This window comes from Eutrema salsugineum, unplaced genomic scaffold (assembly GCF_000478725.1).
Source record: "Eutrema salsugineum unplaced genomic scaffold, Eutsalg1_0 scaffold_15, whole genome shotgun sequence".
NCBI classification, from domain to species: domain Eukaryota; kingdom Viridiplantae; phylum Streptophyta; class Magnoliopsida; order Brassicales; family Brassicaceae; genus Eutrema; species Eutrema salsugineum.
Window position 1 is genome coordinate 1,494,453 of NW_006256867.1, and position 14,331 is coordinate 1,508,783.

General features: G+C 36.6%; 2 protein-coding genes across 3 annotated transcripts; both read left to right on the forward strand.

Moving 5' to 3' along the window:
• The first annotated feature begins 803 nt into the window (after positions 1-803).
• Positions 804-4,565, forward strand: LOC18021812 (putative calcium-transporting ATPase 7, plasma membrane-type). The gene is made up of 7 exons (XM_006404700.2): positions 804-977; positions 1,107-1,161; positions 1,268-3,213; positions 3,310-3,468; positions 3,545-3,716; positions 3,794-4,092; positions 4,181-4,565. Exons 1-7 carry the CDS (start codon positions 804-806, stop codon positions 4,418-4,420), a joined length of 3,045 nt encoding a protein of 1,014 aa, XP_006404763.1. The 3' UTR covers positions 4,421-4,565.
• A 187-nt stretch (positions 4,566-4,752) lies between these two features.
• On the forward strand, positions 4,753-12,186 carry LOC18021766 (50S ribosomal protein L18). 2 transcript variants are annotated; one of them, XR_002900417.1, is made up of 2 exons: positions 4,753-4,845; positions 12,052-12,186. XR_002900417.1 is itself a non-coding variant. In XM_024158549.1 (2 exons), exon 2 carries the CDS (start codon positions 9,520-9,522, stop codon positions 9,868-9,870), a length of 351 nt encoding a protein of 116 aa, XP_024014317.1. In that variant the 5' UTR covers positions 4,753-4,845; positions 9,500-9,519; the 3' UTR covers positions 9,871-10,434. The 2 variants fall into 2 exon arrangements, 1 of the variants encoding a protein (XP_024014317.1); XM_024158549.1 differs by lacking the exon at positions 12,052-12,186 and adding an exon at positions 9,500-10,434.
• Positions 12,187-14,331: the final 2,145 nt, after the last annotated feature.

Below are 14,331 nucleotides of genomic sequence, written 5' to 3' on the forward strand. Positions count from 1 at the left end.
ATAAAGGCTAAATTGTTGAACAATTAGAGCGGGGACATTTCTAGGGTTTAACAATCGACACAGCAGAAATGTTACAGTTTAGAAACGAAATCGGCAGGAGAATCTCTCCCTTTGGGCCTCTTCCATATAAATCAAAGAGAGATTTTTTTTCCCGCTCTAATTGTTCATCATTTTAACCTAGATTCGAAGGAAGATTCCATATACTGTAAATCCCATTTATTAAAGTTTTCACAATTTATTTTCATTTTCACAATTCGACAGATGGGTAAATTAAGCCCTTGACAACACTAGCAACTAGCAAGCAGCACTATACTAATCACAAGCCAATTTTTGGGAAATTAGTTCTGATACTAAACAACATATATTATTCACCCGCCACTTCCCTTCACGAATATCATTTTATTTTTATTCTTAACATGCAATATGAACAAGAAAATGTAACAATAATAGAACGCATTGTGACAATGCCTTGCATGATGAATGTTTCTTGTACAATATAATAACCGCATGTTTTTGTCTGTTTCGGATAGTTGAGCTCACGAAATTAAGCGACTCGGTCAATTTCGTCAAAGCTTAAAAAGCTCAGATCTTAAAACTCGCTTTTATATTCTTCTTCTTCTTCTTTCTCCATTTAAGTTTGCGATTCTTCTGCTTCTTCTTTTCTTCCCCAACATACAAAAATAGAATTAAAAATAAAAAAATTTCGAAACAGAGTAGAAAAAGCTGAGGTCTTTAATATTTTTACGTTTTTTTCTTTCACATAAGAAACAGCCATTGAAGCTGCGAAGAAAGCAGAAAAAAAAATGGAGAGTTACCTCAACGAGAACTTCGACGTTAAGCCGAAGCATTCATCGGAGGAAGTGCTCGAGAAATGGCGGAATCTCTGTAGCGTCGTCAAGAACCCGAAACGCCGTTTTCGTTTTACCGCCAATCTCTCGAAACGTTACGAAGCCGCCGCAATGCGCCGCACCAATCAGGTCCTTTCTTTTTTTTAAGATTCTATTACCAACATTGAAGATTCTGTAACATTGTTAATCTATGGCTTTTGTGTTTCTGGAACTTGAGATTGGATAGTAATAAATTTGTATAAAAATTTCAAAATACAGGAGAAATTAAGGATTGCAGTTCTTGTGTCAAAAGCCGCATTTCAGTTTATCTCCGGTGAGTTAATCTGAGAGTGAAGAAAGTTTAGAGCTTTATTTTTCTTGCATTTGTGTAAAAAGTTTCGAGCTTTGTCTTGTTCTGATTTCGAAATGGGTTTCTTCAGGTGTTTCTCCAAGTGACTATACGGTGCCTGAAGAAGTTAAAGCTGCAGGCTTTGACATTTGTGCAGATGAGTTAGGATCAATAGTTGAAGGTCATGATGTGAAGAAGCTCAAGTTCCATGGTGGAGTTGATGGGCTTTCAGGGAAGCTCAAGGCATGTCCCAATGCTGGTCTCTCAGGTGAATCTGACCAGTTGAGCAAAAGGCAAGAGCTTTTCGGAATCAACAAGTTTGCGGAAAGCGAATTGAGGAGTTTCTGGGTGTTTGTTTGGGAAGCTCTTCAAGATATGACACTTATGATTCTAGGTGTTTGCGCTTTCGTCTCTTTGATTGTTGGAATTGCAACTGAAGGATGGCCTCAAGGGTCACATGATGGTCTTGGCATTGTTGCTAGTATCCTCTTGGTTGTGTTTGTCACAGCAACTAGTGATTACAGACAATCTCTGCAGTTCCGGGATTTGGATAAAGAGAAGAAGAAGATCACTGTGCAGGTTACAAGAAACGGGTTTAGGCAGAAGATGTCTATATACGAGTTGCTTCCTGGTGATATTGTCCATCTTGCTATTGGAGATCAAGTCCCCGCGGATGGTCTATTCCTCTCGGGATTCTCTGTTGTGATTGATGAATCGAGTTTGACTGGAGAGAGTGAGCCTGTGATGGTAAATGCACAGAATCCTTTCCTTCTCTCTGGAACCAAAGTGCAAGATGGGTCTTGTAAGATGATGGTTACAACGGTTGGGATGAGAACACAATGGGGGAAGCTAATGGCAACTCTTAGTGAAGGAGGTGATGATGAAACTCCATTGCAGGTGAAACTCAACGGAGTTGCAACCATTATTGGGAAAATTGGTCTTTTCTTCGCCATTGTTACGTTTGCGGTTTTGGTGCAAGGAATGTTTACTAGGAAGCTTTCGATGGGAACTCACTGGAGCTGGTCTGGAGATGAAGCGTTAGAGCTTTTGGAATACTTTGCTATTGCTGTGACAATTGTTGTCGTTGCGGTTCCTGAAGGTTTGCCTTTAGCTGTGACTCTTAGCCTCGCGTTTGCGATGAAGAAAATGATGAACGATAAAGCCCTTGTTCGACACTTAGCAGCTTGTGAGACAATGGGATCTGCTACTACTATTTGCAGTGACAAGACTGGTACTTTAACAACTAATCACATGACAGTTGTGAAATCTTGCATTTGTATGAATGTTCAAGATGTAGCGAGCAAAGGCTCAAGCTTGCAGTCTGAAATCCCTGAGGCTGCTCTGAAACTACTTCTCCAGTCGATTTTTAATAACACCGGTGGTGAAGTTGTTGTGAACAAACAAGGCAAAACAGAGATATTGGGGACACCAACAGAGACTGCTATATTGGAGTTAGGACTATCTCTTGGAGGTAAGTTTCAAGAGGAGAGGCAATCTTACAAAGTTATCAAAGTTGAGCCTTTTAACTCCACAAAGAAAAGAATGGGAGTGGTCATTGAGCTCCCTGAAGGAGGAGGCATTCGTGCTCACACGAAAGGAGCTTCTGAAATAGTTTTAGCTGCTTGTGATAAAGTTATCAACTCGAGCGGCGAGGTTGTTCCGCTTGATGAAGAATCCATCAAGTACTTGAATGTTACAATCAATGAATTTGCAAATGAAGCGCTTCGCACTCTTTGTCTTGCTTATACGGATATTGAAAACGGGTTTTCTGCGGATGAAGGCATTCCGGCTTCAGGGTTTACTTGCATAGGGATTGTTGGTATCAAAGATCCTGTTCGTCCTGGAGTCAGAGAGTCCGTAGAGCTTTGTCGCCGTGCTGGCATTATGGTGAGAATGGTTACAGGAGATAACATTAACACCGCAAAAGCAATTGCTAGAGAATGTGGAATTCTCACTGATGATGGTATAGCCATTGAAGGCCCTGTGTTCAGAGAGAAGAATCAGGAAGAATTACTTGAACTCATTCCCAAGATTCAGGTGAACGTTTCTTGATTTAGAAGAAGACTTTCCTTCTTAATACTAATACTAAGGAAGTCTTAAACAAGAACTTTCTTTTGGGAATTTTCTTAATAGGTGATGGCTCGTTCTTCTCCCATGGACAAGCATACACTTGTGAAGCAATTAAGAACCACTTTTGATGAAGTTGTGGCTGTGACTGGTGACGGGACAAACGATGCACCAGCTCTCCATGAGGCTGACATAGGATTAGCAATGGGCATTGCAGGAACTGAAGTGAGTTTGATGTGTCAAAGTCGAATATTATTGTGCAAAAAGACTCGATCTTTTCTAATTGCAATATAAACTTTAGGTGGCTAAAGAGAGCGCGGATGTTATCATTCTCGACGATAATTTCAGCACAATCGTCACAGTGGCGAAATGGGGACGTTCGGTTTACATCAACATTCAGAAATTTGTGCAGTTCCAGCTAACAGTCAATGTTGTTGCCCTCATTGTTAACTTCTCTTCAGCTTGCTTGACTGGTGAGTTAAAAAGGAATTGGCAGATTCAATTCAATCAAAGTTTCCATCTTTTTACAGTGTTTCTGCCTCATTCACAGGAAGTGCTCCTTTAACTGCTGTTCAACTGCTTTGGGTCAACATGATAATGGACACACTTGGAGCTCTTGCTCTAGCTACAGAGCCACCGAACAACGAGCTGATGAAACGAATGCCTGTTGGAAGGAGAGGGAACTTCATTACAAACGCGATGTGGAGGAACATTTTAGGACAAGCTGTGTATCAATTCATTATCATTTGGATTCTACAAGCCAAAGGGAAGTCCATGTTTGGTCTTGTTGGTTCTGATTCTACTCTAGCATTGAACACACTTATCTTCAACTGTTTCGTCTTCTGTCAGGTAAAAATATACTCACAAGTAAAACACTAGACTTGCATCATGTTGTGGACTGGTATATGACTACTTTGGAAATGTTCTTAATGCTCAGGTCTTCAATGAAATAAGCTCGCGGGAAATGGAAGAGATTGATGTATTCAAAGGAATACTCGACAACTATGTATTCGTGGTTGTGATTGGTGCAACGGTTTTCTTTCAGATCATAATCATTGAGTTCTTGGGGACATTTGCAAGCACCACACCTCTAACAGTAACCCAATGGTTCTTCAGCATCTTCGTTGGCTTCTTGGGCATGCCTATCGCTGCTGGCTTGAAGACAATAGCAGTGTGATGGAATAAGACACATTGCTGATTGCTCTTATAGAATACAAGTTCTTATTGATACAGGCAAAAGCTTTTGCCTTTCTTGCAACATTTTCCTTCTTCTTTTTTTGGTTCTGTTGTTGACATGATAGGTGAAGGACAATTAACCTGGTCATCCAATTTTGTAATTTCTTTGTTCTTGAAAATGAATCCAATCTTATTAAAAACCAAAACAAAACTTGGACAAGACTGAGAATTGCAGAGACATATTATTCAAAATGGCTAGAGAGTTGTTGTAATAGGTGACAAAAGTGAGGGGCTTTCGTATAAAATTTGATACTTCCCATCACAAATCAACCCTAGACGCATTTGCTTCCTCTCTTTCAAGATCAATACACGCCGTTCGTCGCTTGGTATTGTTCTATCCTCTAGAATTTTACTCGGCAGCTACAGGTAACTTAAATCTTGAACAATCTCCCCATAGAGTTGATTTTGTGTTGTTGTTTGAAACTCTTTAATTTTTCCATTGAGTTTTAAAAATCACAAGGAAGAGAAGGAACGATATTAGTTTATTTTCTCTTGTTGGTTTAGTTTTCGTTTTGCTTGCAAATGTAGTTGAAGAACTTAGCTCGAACCTTATCATCTATAAGAAGAATGGATTCTAGCTTGAGAGATGTAGACAGAGAATTTTACAGTATGCGTTTCATTGTTTAACGGGAGGATTACACTAACCTTAGAAAGTATCTATATTACTTGTTCGACGCACTTTTATTTTTTTTATAAAACTAACCTAGCATACCCAAAACACATTTTTCGCCTTTGTTGAAAAAACCTTATTACGAAAATGCCATTACTTTTTTAATGCCACGTAAGCAGATTTATGCGCTCAAAAATTAATAAGTCTACCAAGCAATGGCGGTAGACTTATGAAAATTTGGTCAACGCAGAAATTTTGTTGGTAGAGTTATTAGGGCGATGGTAGATTTATTCAAGAGTTGGTAGAGTTTTTAAATGTTGGTAGACTTTTCTTGGTAGAGTTTTGACGATGAGAGGTAGATTTATTATGTTTCGGTAGATTTGTTGTTATGAATGGCAGATAAGTTTTGGTAGACTTGTTAAAAAAACTGTTGACTTTCTCGCATAGTTGACTTTTTCGGTAGATTATTTACAATGAAATAGATTTATTTTCTGAGTTGGTAGACTTATTTCCTTTAGCGGTAGATTTATGTGAAAAAAGTTGTCAATACGTGCGGTAGATATATCTGTTTAATGGTAGAGTTATATATAGTTGGTAGAGTTTTCGCTATTGTAGTAGATTTGTTTGCCTTGTGGTAGACTTATTTCACTTAAAATTCATTCCGGTGAGTGGTACATTATATGTTACATGAGGTAGACTTAAAAACTGTTGGTAGATTTATTTGTTTTGTGGTAGATATGTTTGTTTTGTGGTAAACTTATATTTTAAATAAATTTCATTCTCATTTGTGGTAGATTTAAAATGACATGAAGTAGACTTACAAGATGTTGGTAGATTTGTTTGTATGTTTGGTAGAGTTTAAGTAATCTGGTAGACTTATCGGCTGTATGGTAGACTTTTTGAAATAACAATGTGGTAGATTAATTAAGTTTGGTATTTACAGAGATAACCTTGATCTGGTAGATATATGACATGCTTATGGTAGACTTGTTTATATGGTAGAGTTATTTGTCATGCTTGAGGTAGACTTAGTAGTTAATGTTTGGCAGACATTTGACTTTATGGAGTAAAATTACTTTTTTGTCCTAAAAGAATTGTTCTATCTACAAAAAAACCTACTGTTTGGTAGACTTATGGTTGCAGTCTTGTACGTCTTTCAATTTTCGTCCATATGGTAGACTTATGGTAACGGTAACCATAAACCGTTACCAACGAACCGTCGCATCGATTTCGAGAACTTCTCTTTGATTCATTTCCCAACGAAACGTCGCATCGATTTCGAGAATTTTTCTTGATTCATTTCCCAACGAACAGTCGCATCGATTTCGAGAACTTCTCTTGACTCGAGTTCTCTTGTGAGTTCTCTATAAATACCACAACCGAGACGATTCATTTCTCATCCCGATTTTCCTATGGCGAATCTCGAGTCGCTCCCTTCTGATCTTTTGTGCGAGATATTGTTAAAAATATCTTAAAACTCGTATGCGGATCTTTGTCTTGCAAAAGTTTCATCGAAAACACTTAACAACATCTCTAACGAAGCGGGTTTTCTTAGGGAAGTTGATTTAATCAACTTTATCGCGCCGTGGAAGTGGGATGTACATGGAAGGGTCCGTGCATTCTTTAGACGGTGCTTGGCGGCAGGAAATCCATCCGCACAATTGCGAAGAGGTTTATCGCTGATTTTTTTCGAACATAGCCTCCAAGCAGGGTGTGATTTCATTAAAATGGCATCAGACAATGGATTTCTCATGGGTAAGTACTGCCACACTATGTTACATCTAACCATCGATGGCACATCAGAGGTATTCAACTCCGTTAAAGCTCTCTCCTGGGAAGATGCAAAGAAAATGAGATTGACAATGGAAAAGATCTTCATGCCTGCGTTCAATTTCCAGAAGCCCGAGGAACTGGTGGAAATGGTTTTCCAGGCTTATAAAAAGTCTTTAAGTACAAGGACTTGTGGTTGTCTCAAAGTACCAGACATGCGTTGGATGGGAGATGAATACATGCTCGATACGTATGGGGATCAACTTTGCGAATCCTGCTTCTGGAAATTGGAGTGTGCCAATTTTTGGTGGATAGTACCATCGTTTGCTATGGATTGGCCACGTTGATTGCATCAGTACTTGTACTTTCATGTTTGTTGAGAGACTTCTGTTTAGTTAAGTAGATTTGTTTTTATTATGAAGTAGACTTATATGAAAGTTATGTTGTGTTATTTATGTTGTGTTAAGTAGATTTATGTGTTATTCATTTCGAGAGCTATTAATTATAACAAATCTACTAACAATATAATATAAGTCTACCATTCATTCAATTGTAATTGGGAACATGACAAGTCTTTTACAACAAATCTACCAACAATATAATATAAGTCTACCATTCGACTTAATATAAAGCCAACGGGATTCGACTGTTGCGGTGAAGTCCCAATACGCCAACATGCAAAATGAAAAGCAACGCCAACATCTTCTTCTTCTCATAAGTCCATGCTTGGCAAGTTTTCATCCGAGCTTCTAACTCATTCCAATTAGGGCCTTCCCCACCTCTCACTCCAATCTCAGCCCAAAATTCGGTGTGATCTATTTCCAACTTGTCATTGGGATCAATTGGGTCACAGTTTAGCCCCGTGATTTCAGCATACTTTAAGAGTGAAAATCTAACAGGGCGACCTCCAATAAGAGTCCAGAACTCATGATTCCTATCCACCTTCAGTTGGTTGCTCACAAAATACTGAACCGTCTTAGCACTCCATATGAACGAAGTCAATGCAAGCTTCAGTAGCACGCCAACTTGAGAATTATTCATGATGTCGTTGTAAATTTCTTCCCCAAGGTGATCCATGATCATCATGATGAACTCATGAAGCTTGCAGTTATGATGACAACTCTTCTTCAGCACAGGAGATTTGCCTTCCGGGTACAATCTTTGGGGATAATCCTTTGAGCCGCTAGCTGAAGCCATGTCTGCAAACAAATAAAAATATTAAAATCTTACAAATCTACCACACATCAAAACAAATCTACCATGAACAAACACATGTCTACCAAACTCGACAACAACTATAGAATACCTACCACAAAACATTAACAAATCTACCAAAACGAACACAAATCTACCACAAATAAAAGAAAAGAAAATATAGAACACAAATCTACCAAATAAATACATAAATCTACCACACACAAAGAGAGAACGCAAATATAGAATTCGTAAGTCTACGAAACGCAATTTTTAACCCAACCATTACAAACACAAATTACTCACCACATATGAAAACAAATCTACCATGAACATGTTTACCAAACTCGAAAGCAACTATAATATAAAATCTACCAAACCCAGGAGCAACTATAGTATATAACTCTACCAAATACGACCAAAAGTCTACCACACATGGAATAAATCAACCAACAATACATAAATCTACCAATACAATCTCAACAATAACTCTACCAACAATACTTTGATTATTCAAACAAGACAATGAAACGAAAACAAATCTACCTCACATAGAAAACAAATCTACCTCACATATACTAATCGACCAAATGCAACAACTACTGAAAAGTCTACCAAAAACAAATTAAAACCGAACCACTCCGAACAGAAATTACTCGCCGGAAATCGTGTAGGGTCTCTGGAAACCGTTCTCCAAAGACGGAAACCGCCGATAATAATACTTCCCTGAAAAAAATAAGAAAAGGGTTACGATTTCTGAGTAAAATCATGTGAACAGATGGTTTCTCTTCCGCCGTTTAGCGCGAAACCACCGTTGACACCCAAACACAACCGTCGCGACTAAAGACGTAGACAGTTTTCGACATAACCCCGAAAACCCAAGACAAAAACTTGTTCGACACGAGAAATGAACCCAGATGTGAAACACTTACCAGATGAGTGGCCGAAAAACCTTTCGTCGCCGCCGAAATCGCCTTCTTCGCCGCCGAAAACCCTGAATCGCCTCTCTAGTCGCCGAATCGCTTATATCGTCGCCGCCGGAATTAGGGTTTACAGTTTTTTTGTTTTGTAATTTCTATTTTTAGAATTAGGGAAATGTTTGTGTATATACGTGTATATACGTGTATATACGTGTATATACGTATGTATATAATTTGAAGTTTTTTTTAAAATTACAATGGCAATCAGGTAATAATATTGATTATTTGGACAAAATGGTATAACACCAACTTTCTAAGGTTAGTCTAGTAAGCTGATGAATATGTTAGGCTAAGTTTGTCAATACATTAACCTTAAAGGTTAGTCTGAGGAATTTTCACTTGTTTAACATGGTCATGGGCCGTTGTTGATTAGTTAAAGTTAGAGTTTTTCTTCTTAGTTCTTTGACATACCTTGAAAAGTTTTATTAGATTCTCTCTCTTTTAAAAGGTTTACATTTTGTTTCAGTTTTTGAGAGAGAGAGAAGGATGGTGATTCCACCGGCAGTGCCAGTGAGACCACCACGTCTCTTTGACTACCTCAAACCTTACGTCTTGAAAATGCACTTCACGAACAAGTTTGTTCACGCCCAAATCATCCACTCACCAACGGCCACGATGGCTTGCTCAGCGAGCTCACAGGAGAAAGCACTGAGGGAAACAATGGGGGTCACACGCGACGTGGCTGCTGCTGCAAAGATTGGTAAGATCCTTGGGGAAAGACTGTTGATGAAAGATATTCCAGCTGTTACTATTCACATGAAGAAAGAGCAGAGGTATCATGGTAAAGTCAAGGCTGTGGTTGATTCTGTCAGGGAAGCTGGCGTCAAGCTGCTTTGAGGATCATGAAGCCAAATCAATTTCATGTTGAACTTTAGTCACGAGTACCCTCGTATTCATCTTTATCTGTTGCTTCGAGCTTAGATCAGTTGAGAAAGATGGGAAGATGTTTTTAAAGAAAAGGTTGTTCCTGATTCAGAGTCTGATCATGTTTCTTCAGCTCTCCTGATCTCCTTCTCGTCCGGTTAGTATCAAATCTTAGGGTTCTTCTTGTTGACATTTCCATTTGATCTGCTGGTTAGATTTCAGAAAGTGGCTATATGGGAATTTATCACTCAAAAGTCTCAATCTTTTTTGCTTTTATCGTTTAGATCACCTTGACTCGTCTGATGCAAGCAAACCAAGTTGATTAAAAATTTTGAGTCTTGCGCTTGTTACTCCTCAGCTTGTTGTTGTTCATGTGGGCTCTCAGTGCTCTGCTAGCTCCATTTTGAGATTGGGCTACTCATGGAACTTGTTGCAATAAAAAAATTGTTCAATTGGAGTGAAATGCTCAGTTTTGGGGGTTGGACTTGCTTAAGAATGGTTGTAGAAACATGTATTCAGGTGCAGTTAAACCCGGATTCGAAAAGGAGTATGCGTTTCTAAAAGGACCATATGAATCAGAAAGAAAGTCTCGGAATCTGTTGGTAGAGGATCCAAGGATCGTATTCTGTGTCGGGTGTTCTGTAAAAAGACTGATGCTCTTCTTGCGTCAGACAAACCGTGCTTTCTCGAAGCTGTCAGAAACTTGGCCACTTATATAGAAGCTGATCAAGATTGCCTCGCATGCATATTCTCCGAGTTATTGGAATGTTCAATATGTAATCCAAATGTTAGAACTCAACCAGGGCCTCCTCGAACTTGTGCGTCGTTTTGTGACAGTCTTTAATTATTCTGTCAGGTGGCTTTTCTGGTTTTTGGGTGGTTTTGTTTCTGACATCATCAAACAGATTACATAACCCATTCAAATATCTGTGAATCTTAATTTTCTAATAATAGAAACATATATTGTGAAAATTCCTCAGACTAACCTTTAAGGTTAATGAAATAACAAATCTAACCTAACATATTGAAGGGCTTACTAGACTAACCTTATAAAGTTGGTTTAAGTCCATTTTATCCAGATGTTGAATATTATTACGAAAATGCCATTATGATTTTTTTTTATAAATTTTTTTTTTTCGAAAAAACTATAATTTCGAAAAAAACTTTTTAAAAAATCGAAATTTTTTTTGACGAAAAAAAAACATTTTTTTAAAACGAAAAAAGCAAAAAAAAAAAAAAACAAAACCAAAAACTAAAAAAAAAAACCCTAATTCATCTTCTTCTCTCTCTTTCTCCTGCGCCGTTTTTTTTTTCTCCCATGGAGCTGCTCTTCTTCATAACTTGGCAGCCTCCCTTTTTCGCAGCTTTCTCTTCATAGCTTTCCTTTTGTTTCACAGATCCACACAGATCTTGCCTCAATAGCCGTTCAGAAACTTGTTCAGATTTGTTTTTTTCTCATATATCCTCATTTTTCTTATTTTTTCTTCTTTCTTCTTCGTCTTCCTCTTTCCCTTCGTCTTCTACTTTCTGTTTGGCGGAGGAGGAATTTTACTGTTGGTGTTAGAGATCTCGGAAATATTGGCACGACTCTTAAGCGGCATTCTCGCCGCATCGCGCACAACCGCACTGGACAGATGTTGTTTCGAAGAAATGGTGGTGTCCCGGAGGTTGACGGCGGCGTAAGTTTTTTTCTGTAAAACCCGCAACCCTAATTTTTTTTGTTTGAGGTAAGTTTGGTAGATATATTTGGAAAACGATAAGTAGTTTGGTAGATTTATTGTATTTTTTTGTTGTAAAGTTCATAATATGTGATGGTAGATTTTTTTGAAAATGATATGTAGTTTGGTAGATTATTAGTTATTTGATGGTAGATATTTAGAAAACGAAATATGGTTTGGTAGATTTATTAGTTATTTGATGGTAAAATTATTTTAGAGTAAAAACGATGTCATTTGGTAGATTTATTAGTCATCTCATGATAGACTTATTTGTAAAAGGATGTGGTTTGGTAGATTTATTAGTCATTTAATGGTAACTTATTTGAAAAATGATTTGTGTTTGGTAGATTTATTAGTTATTTATGGTAGATTTATCAGTCGTATATATTTGAATTTTATATACGAATGACAGTATTTGTTTATTTTTTTCTGACAGATTATGGGCTTTGCCATGGTGAACAAATCTTTGATGGGATATCCAGCATCGATCCGACATGTTTTACTATGAATTGTAGATTTGCATTTGGTAGATTTGTTTTGAAATAATGGTAGATTTATTATTAAATTGATGGTATATCTGTATTTTGAATTTGTAAAAATGATAATCAGATTTTAAATGATAGTATTGTTCTTTTCAAATTATATTTGTCGTAAAACATTGACCCAGACATTTTCACATTTTTACCATATTTGCTAGTAATGTTATTATTCAATTTAATTTATTTCTTTACTTTCACTATGATGTATATCATAACTGAATAAAATTTTAATCAAAACACATGACAAAAATCATTTGACATTGTGATGTTGTAAGAGTTTATGTAAATAGAGTTAAATGTAACAAATATTCAAAAATAAAAATAAAAAAATCATAAGTTAAGAGATGGTTATTACAGATATGACATATATGTTCAAAGTTAATATGAAAAGCAAAGTTATCTTAGAGAAAATATATATCATAGAAAAAATATTCATGTTAGAAATTTTTGACCATTGATTATGGCATCTATATCGTAAATACCAATAATCATCTGTGATCGAATCACAGTTAACCGACATAATCTTAGCAAACTCATGCAAAGAAAACGTTGATGGTAACAAAACCAACTCAAATATAACCATGGAACAAGTCTACCATATGTACGAAACTTGTTTAACATACGACACTTCAAAACAAGTCTACCACACCTCTGGTTTTTTCGTAGATAGGACAATACTTTTAGGACAAAAAAGTAATTTCAATCCATAAAGTCAAATATCTGCCAAACATTAACAACTAAGTCTACCTCCAGCATGAAAAATAACTCTACCATATATACAAGTCTACCATAAGCACCTCATATGTCTACCAGATCGAGGTTATCTTTGTAAATACCAAACTTAATTAATCTACCACATGATTATTATAAGAAGTCTACCATACGTACGATAACTCTACCAGATTACATAAACTCTACCAAACAAACAAACATATCTACCAATATTCTGTAAGTCTACCTCATGTAACAAATAATCTACCACTCACCGGAATAAATTTTACTTGAATTTAAATCTATCACAAAACAAACATATATACCACAAAACAAATAAATCTACCAACATTCTGTAAGTCTACCTCATGTAACAAATAATCTACCATTCACTAGAATGAATTTTACTTGAATTTAAATCTACCACAAAACAAACATCTCTACCACAAAAGCGAAAAATCTACCAACAAGATATAACTCTACCATAAAACAGATATATCTACCATCACGTATTGACACATAAATCTACTGCCAAAGGACATAAGTCTACCAACTCAGAAAATAAATCTACTTCATTGTCAATAAATCTACCGAGAAAGTCAACTATGCGAGAAAGTCAACGCTTTCTTTAACAAGTCTACCAAAACCTTTGACAAGTCTACCATTCATAACAACAAATCTACCGAAACATAATAAACCTACCTCTCATCGTCAAAACTCTACCAAGATAAGTCGACCAACATTTGTAAACTCTACCAACTCTCGAATAAATCTACCATCGACCTAATAACTCTACCGACAAAATTTTTGCGTTGACCAAAATTTGATAAATCTACTGTCAAAGCCTGGTAAACGTATCAAATTTTCAGCGCTATAATCTGCCTACGTGGCATTAAAAAGGTAATGGCATTTTCGTAATTAGTTTTTTTTTAACAAAGGCAAAAAATGTGTTTTGGGTATGCTAAGTTAGTTTTGTAAAAAAAATAAAAGTGCGCCAAACAAATAATATAGATACTTTCTAAGGTTAGTATAGTAATCCTCCCTTCACTTATTTAAAAGCTAGAGAGTTATTGTAATAAGTGACAAAAGTGAAGGACTTTTATATAAAAATACTAGATACTTCCCATCACAAATCAACAAAAAAAATCCATTAAAAACAAAAGGAAAATTTTGAGGTCTGCAAATATCTAATTATCCTTTCTTCCCTCTTTTATTTATATACACCAATTGTTTCCTGCTTTAATGAATCAACCCCCATATTTACTTTGGTTCTTTGAAGTAAACCCCTCTTTTATGGTAATTACAATTCACCCCCTTCCATTGTATATTTTATAGGTTCGAATTCATCAGTGTGTCTTGTAAGATTAGTTTCATCACTGTGTATATTTTTTTTGTTGGCAAAATGGATTTGTTTGAGGATCCACATGTTTTTGAAGGATAGGAACAAAGATCTTATATCATCAACT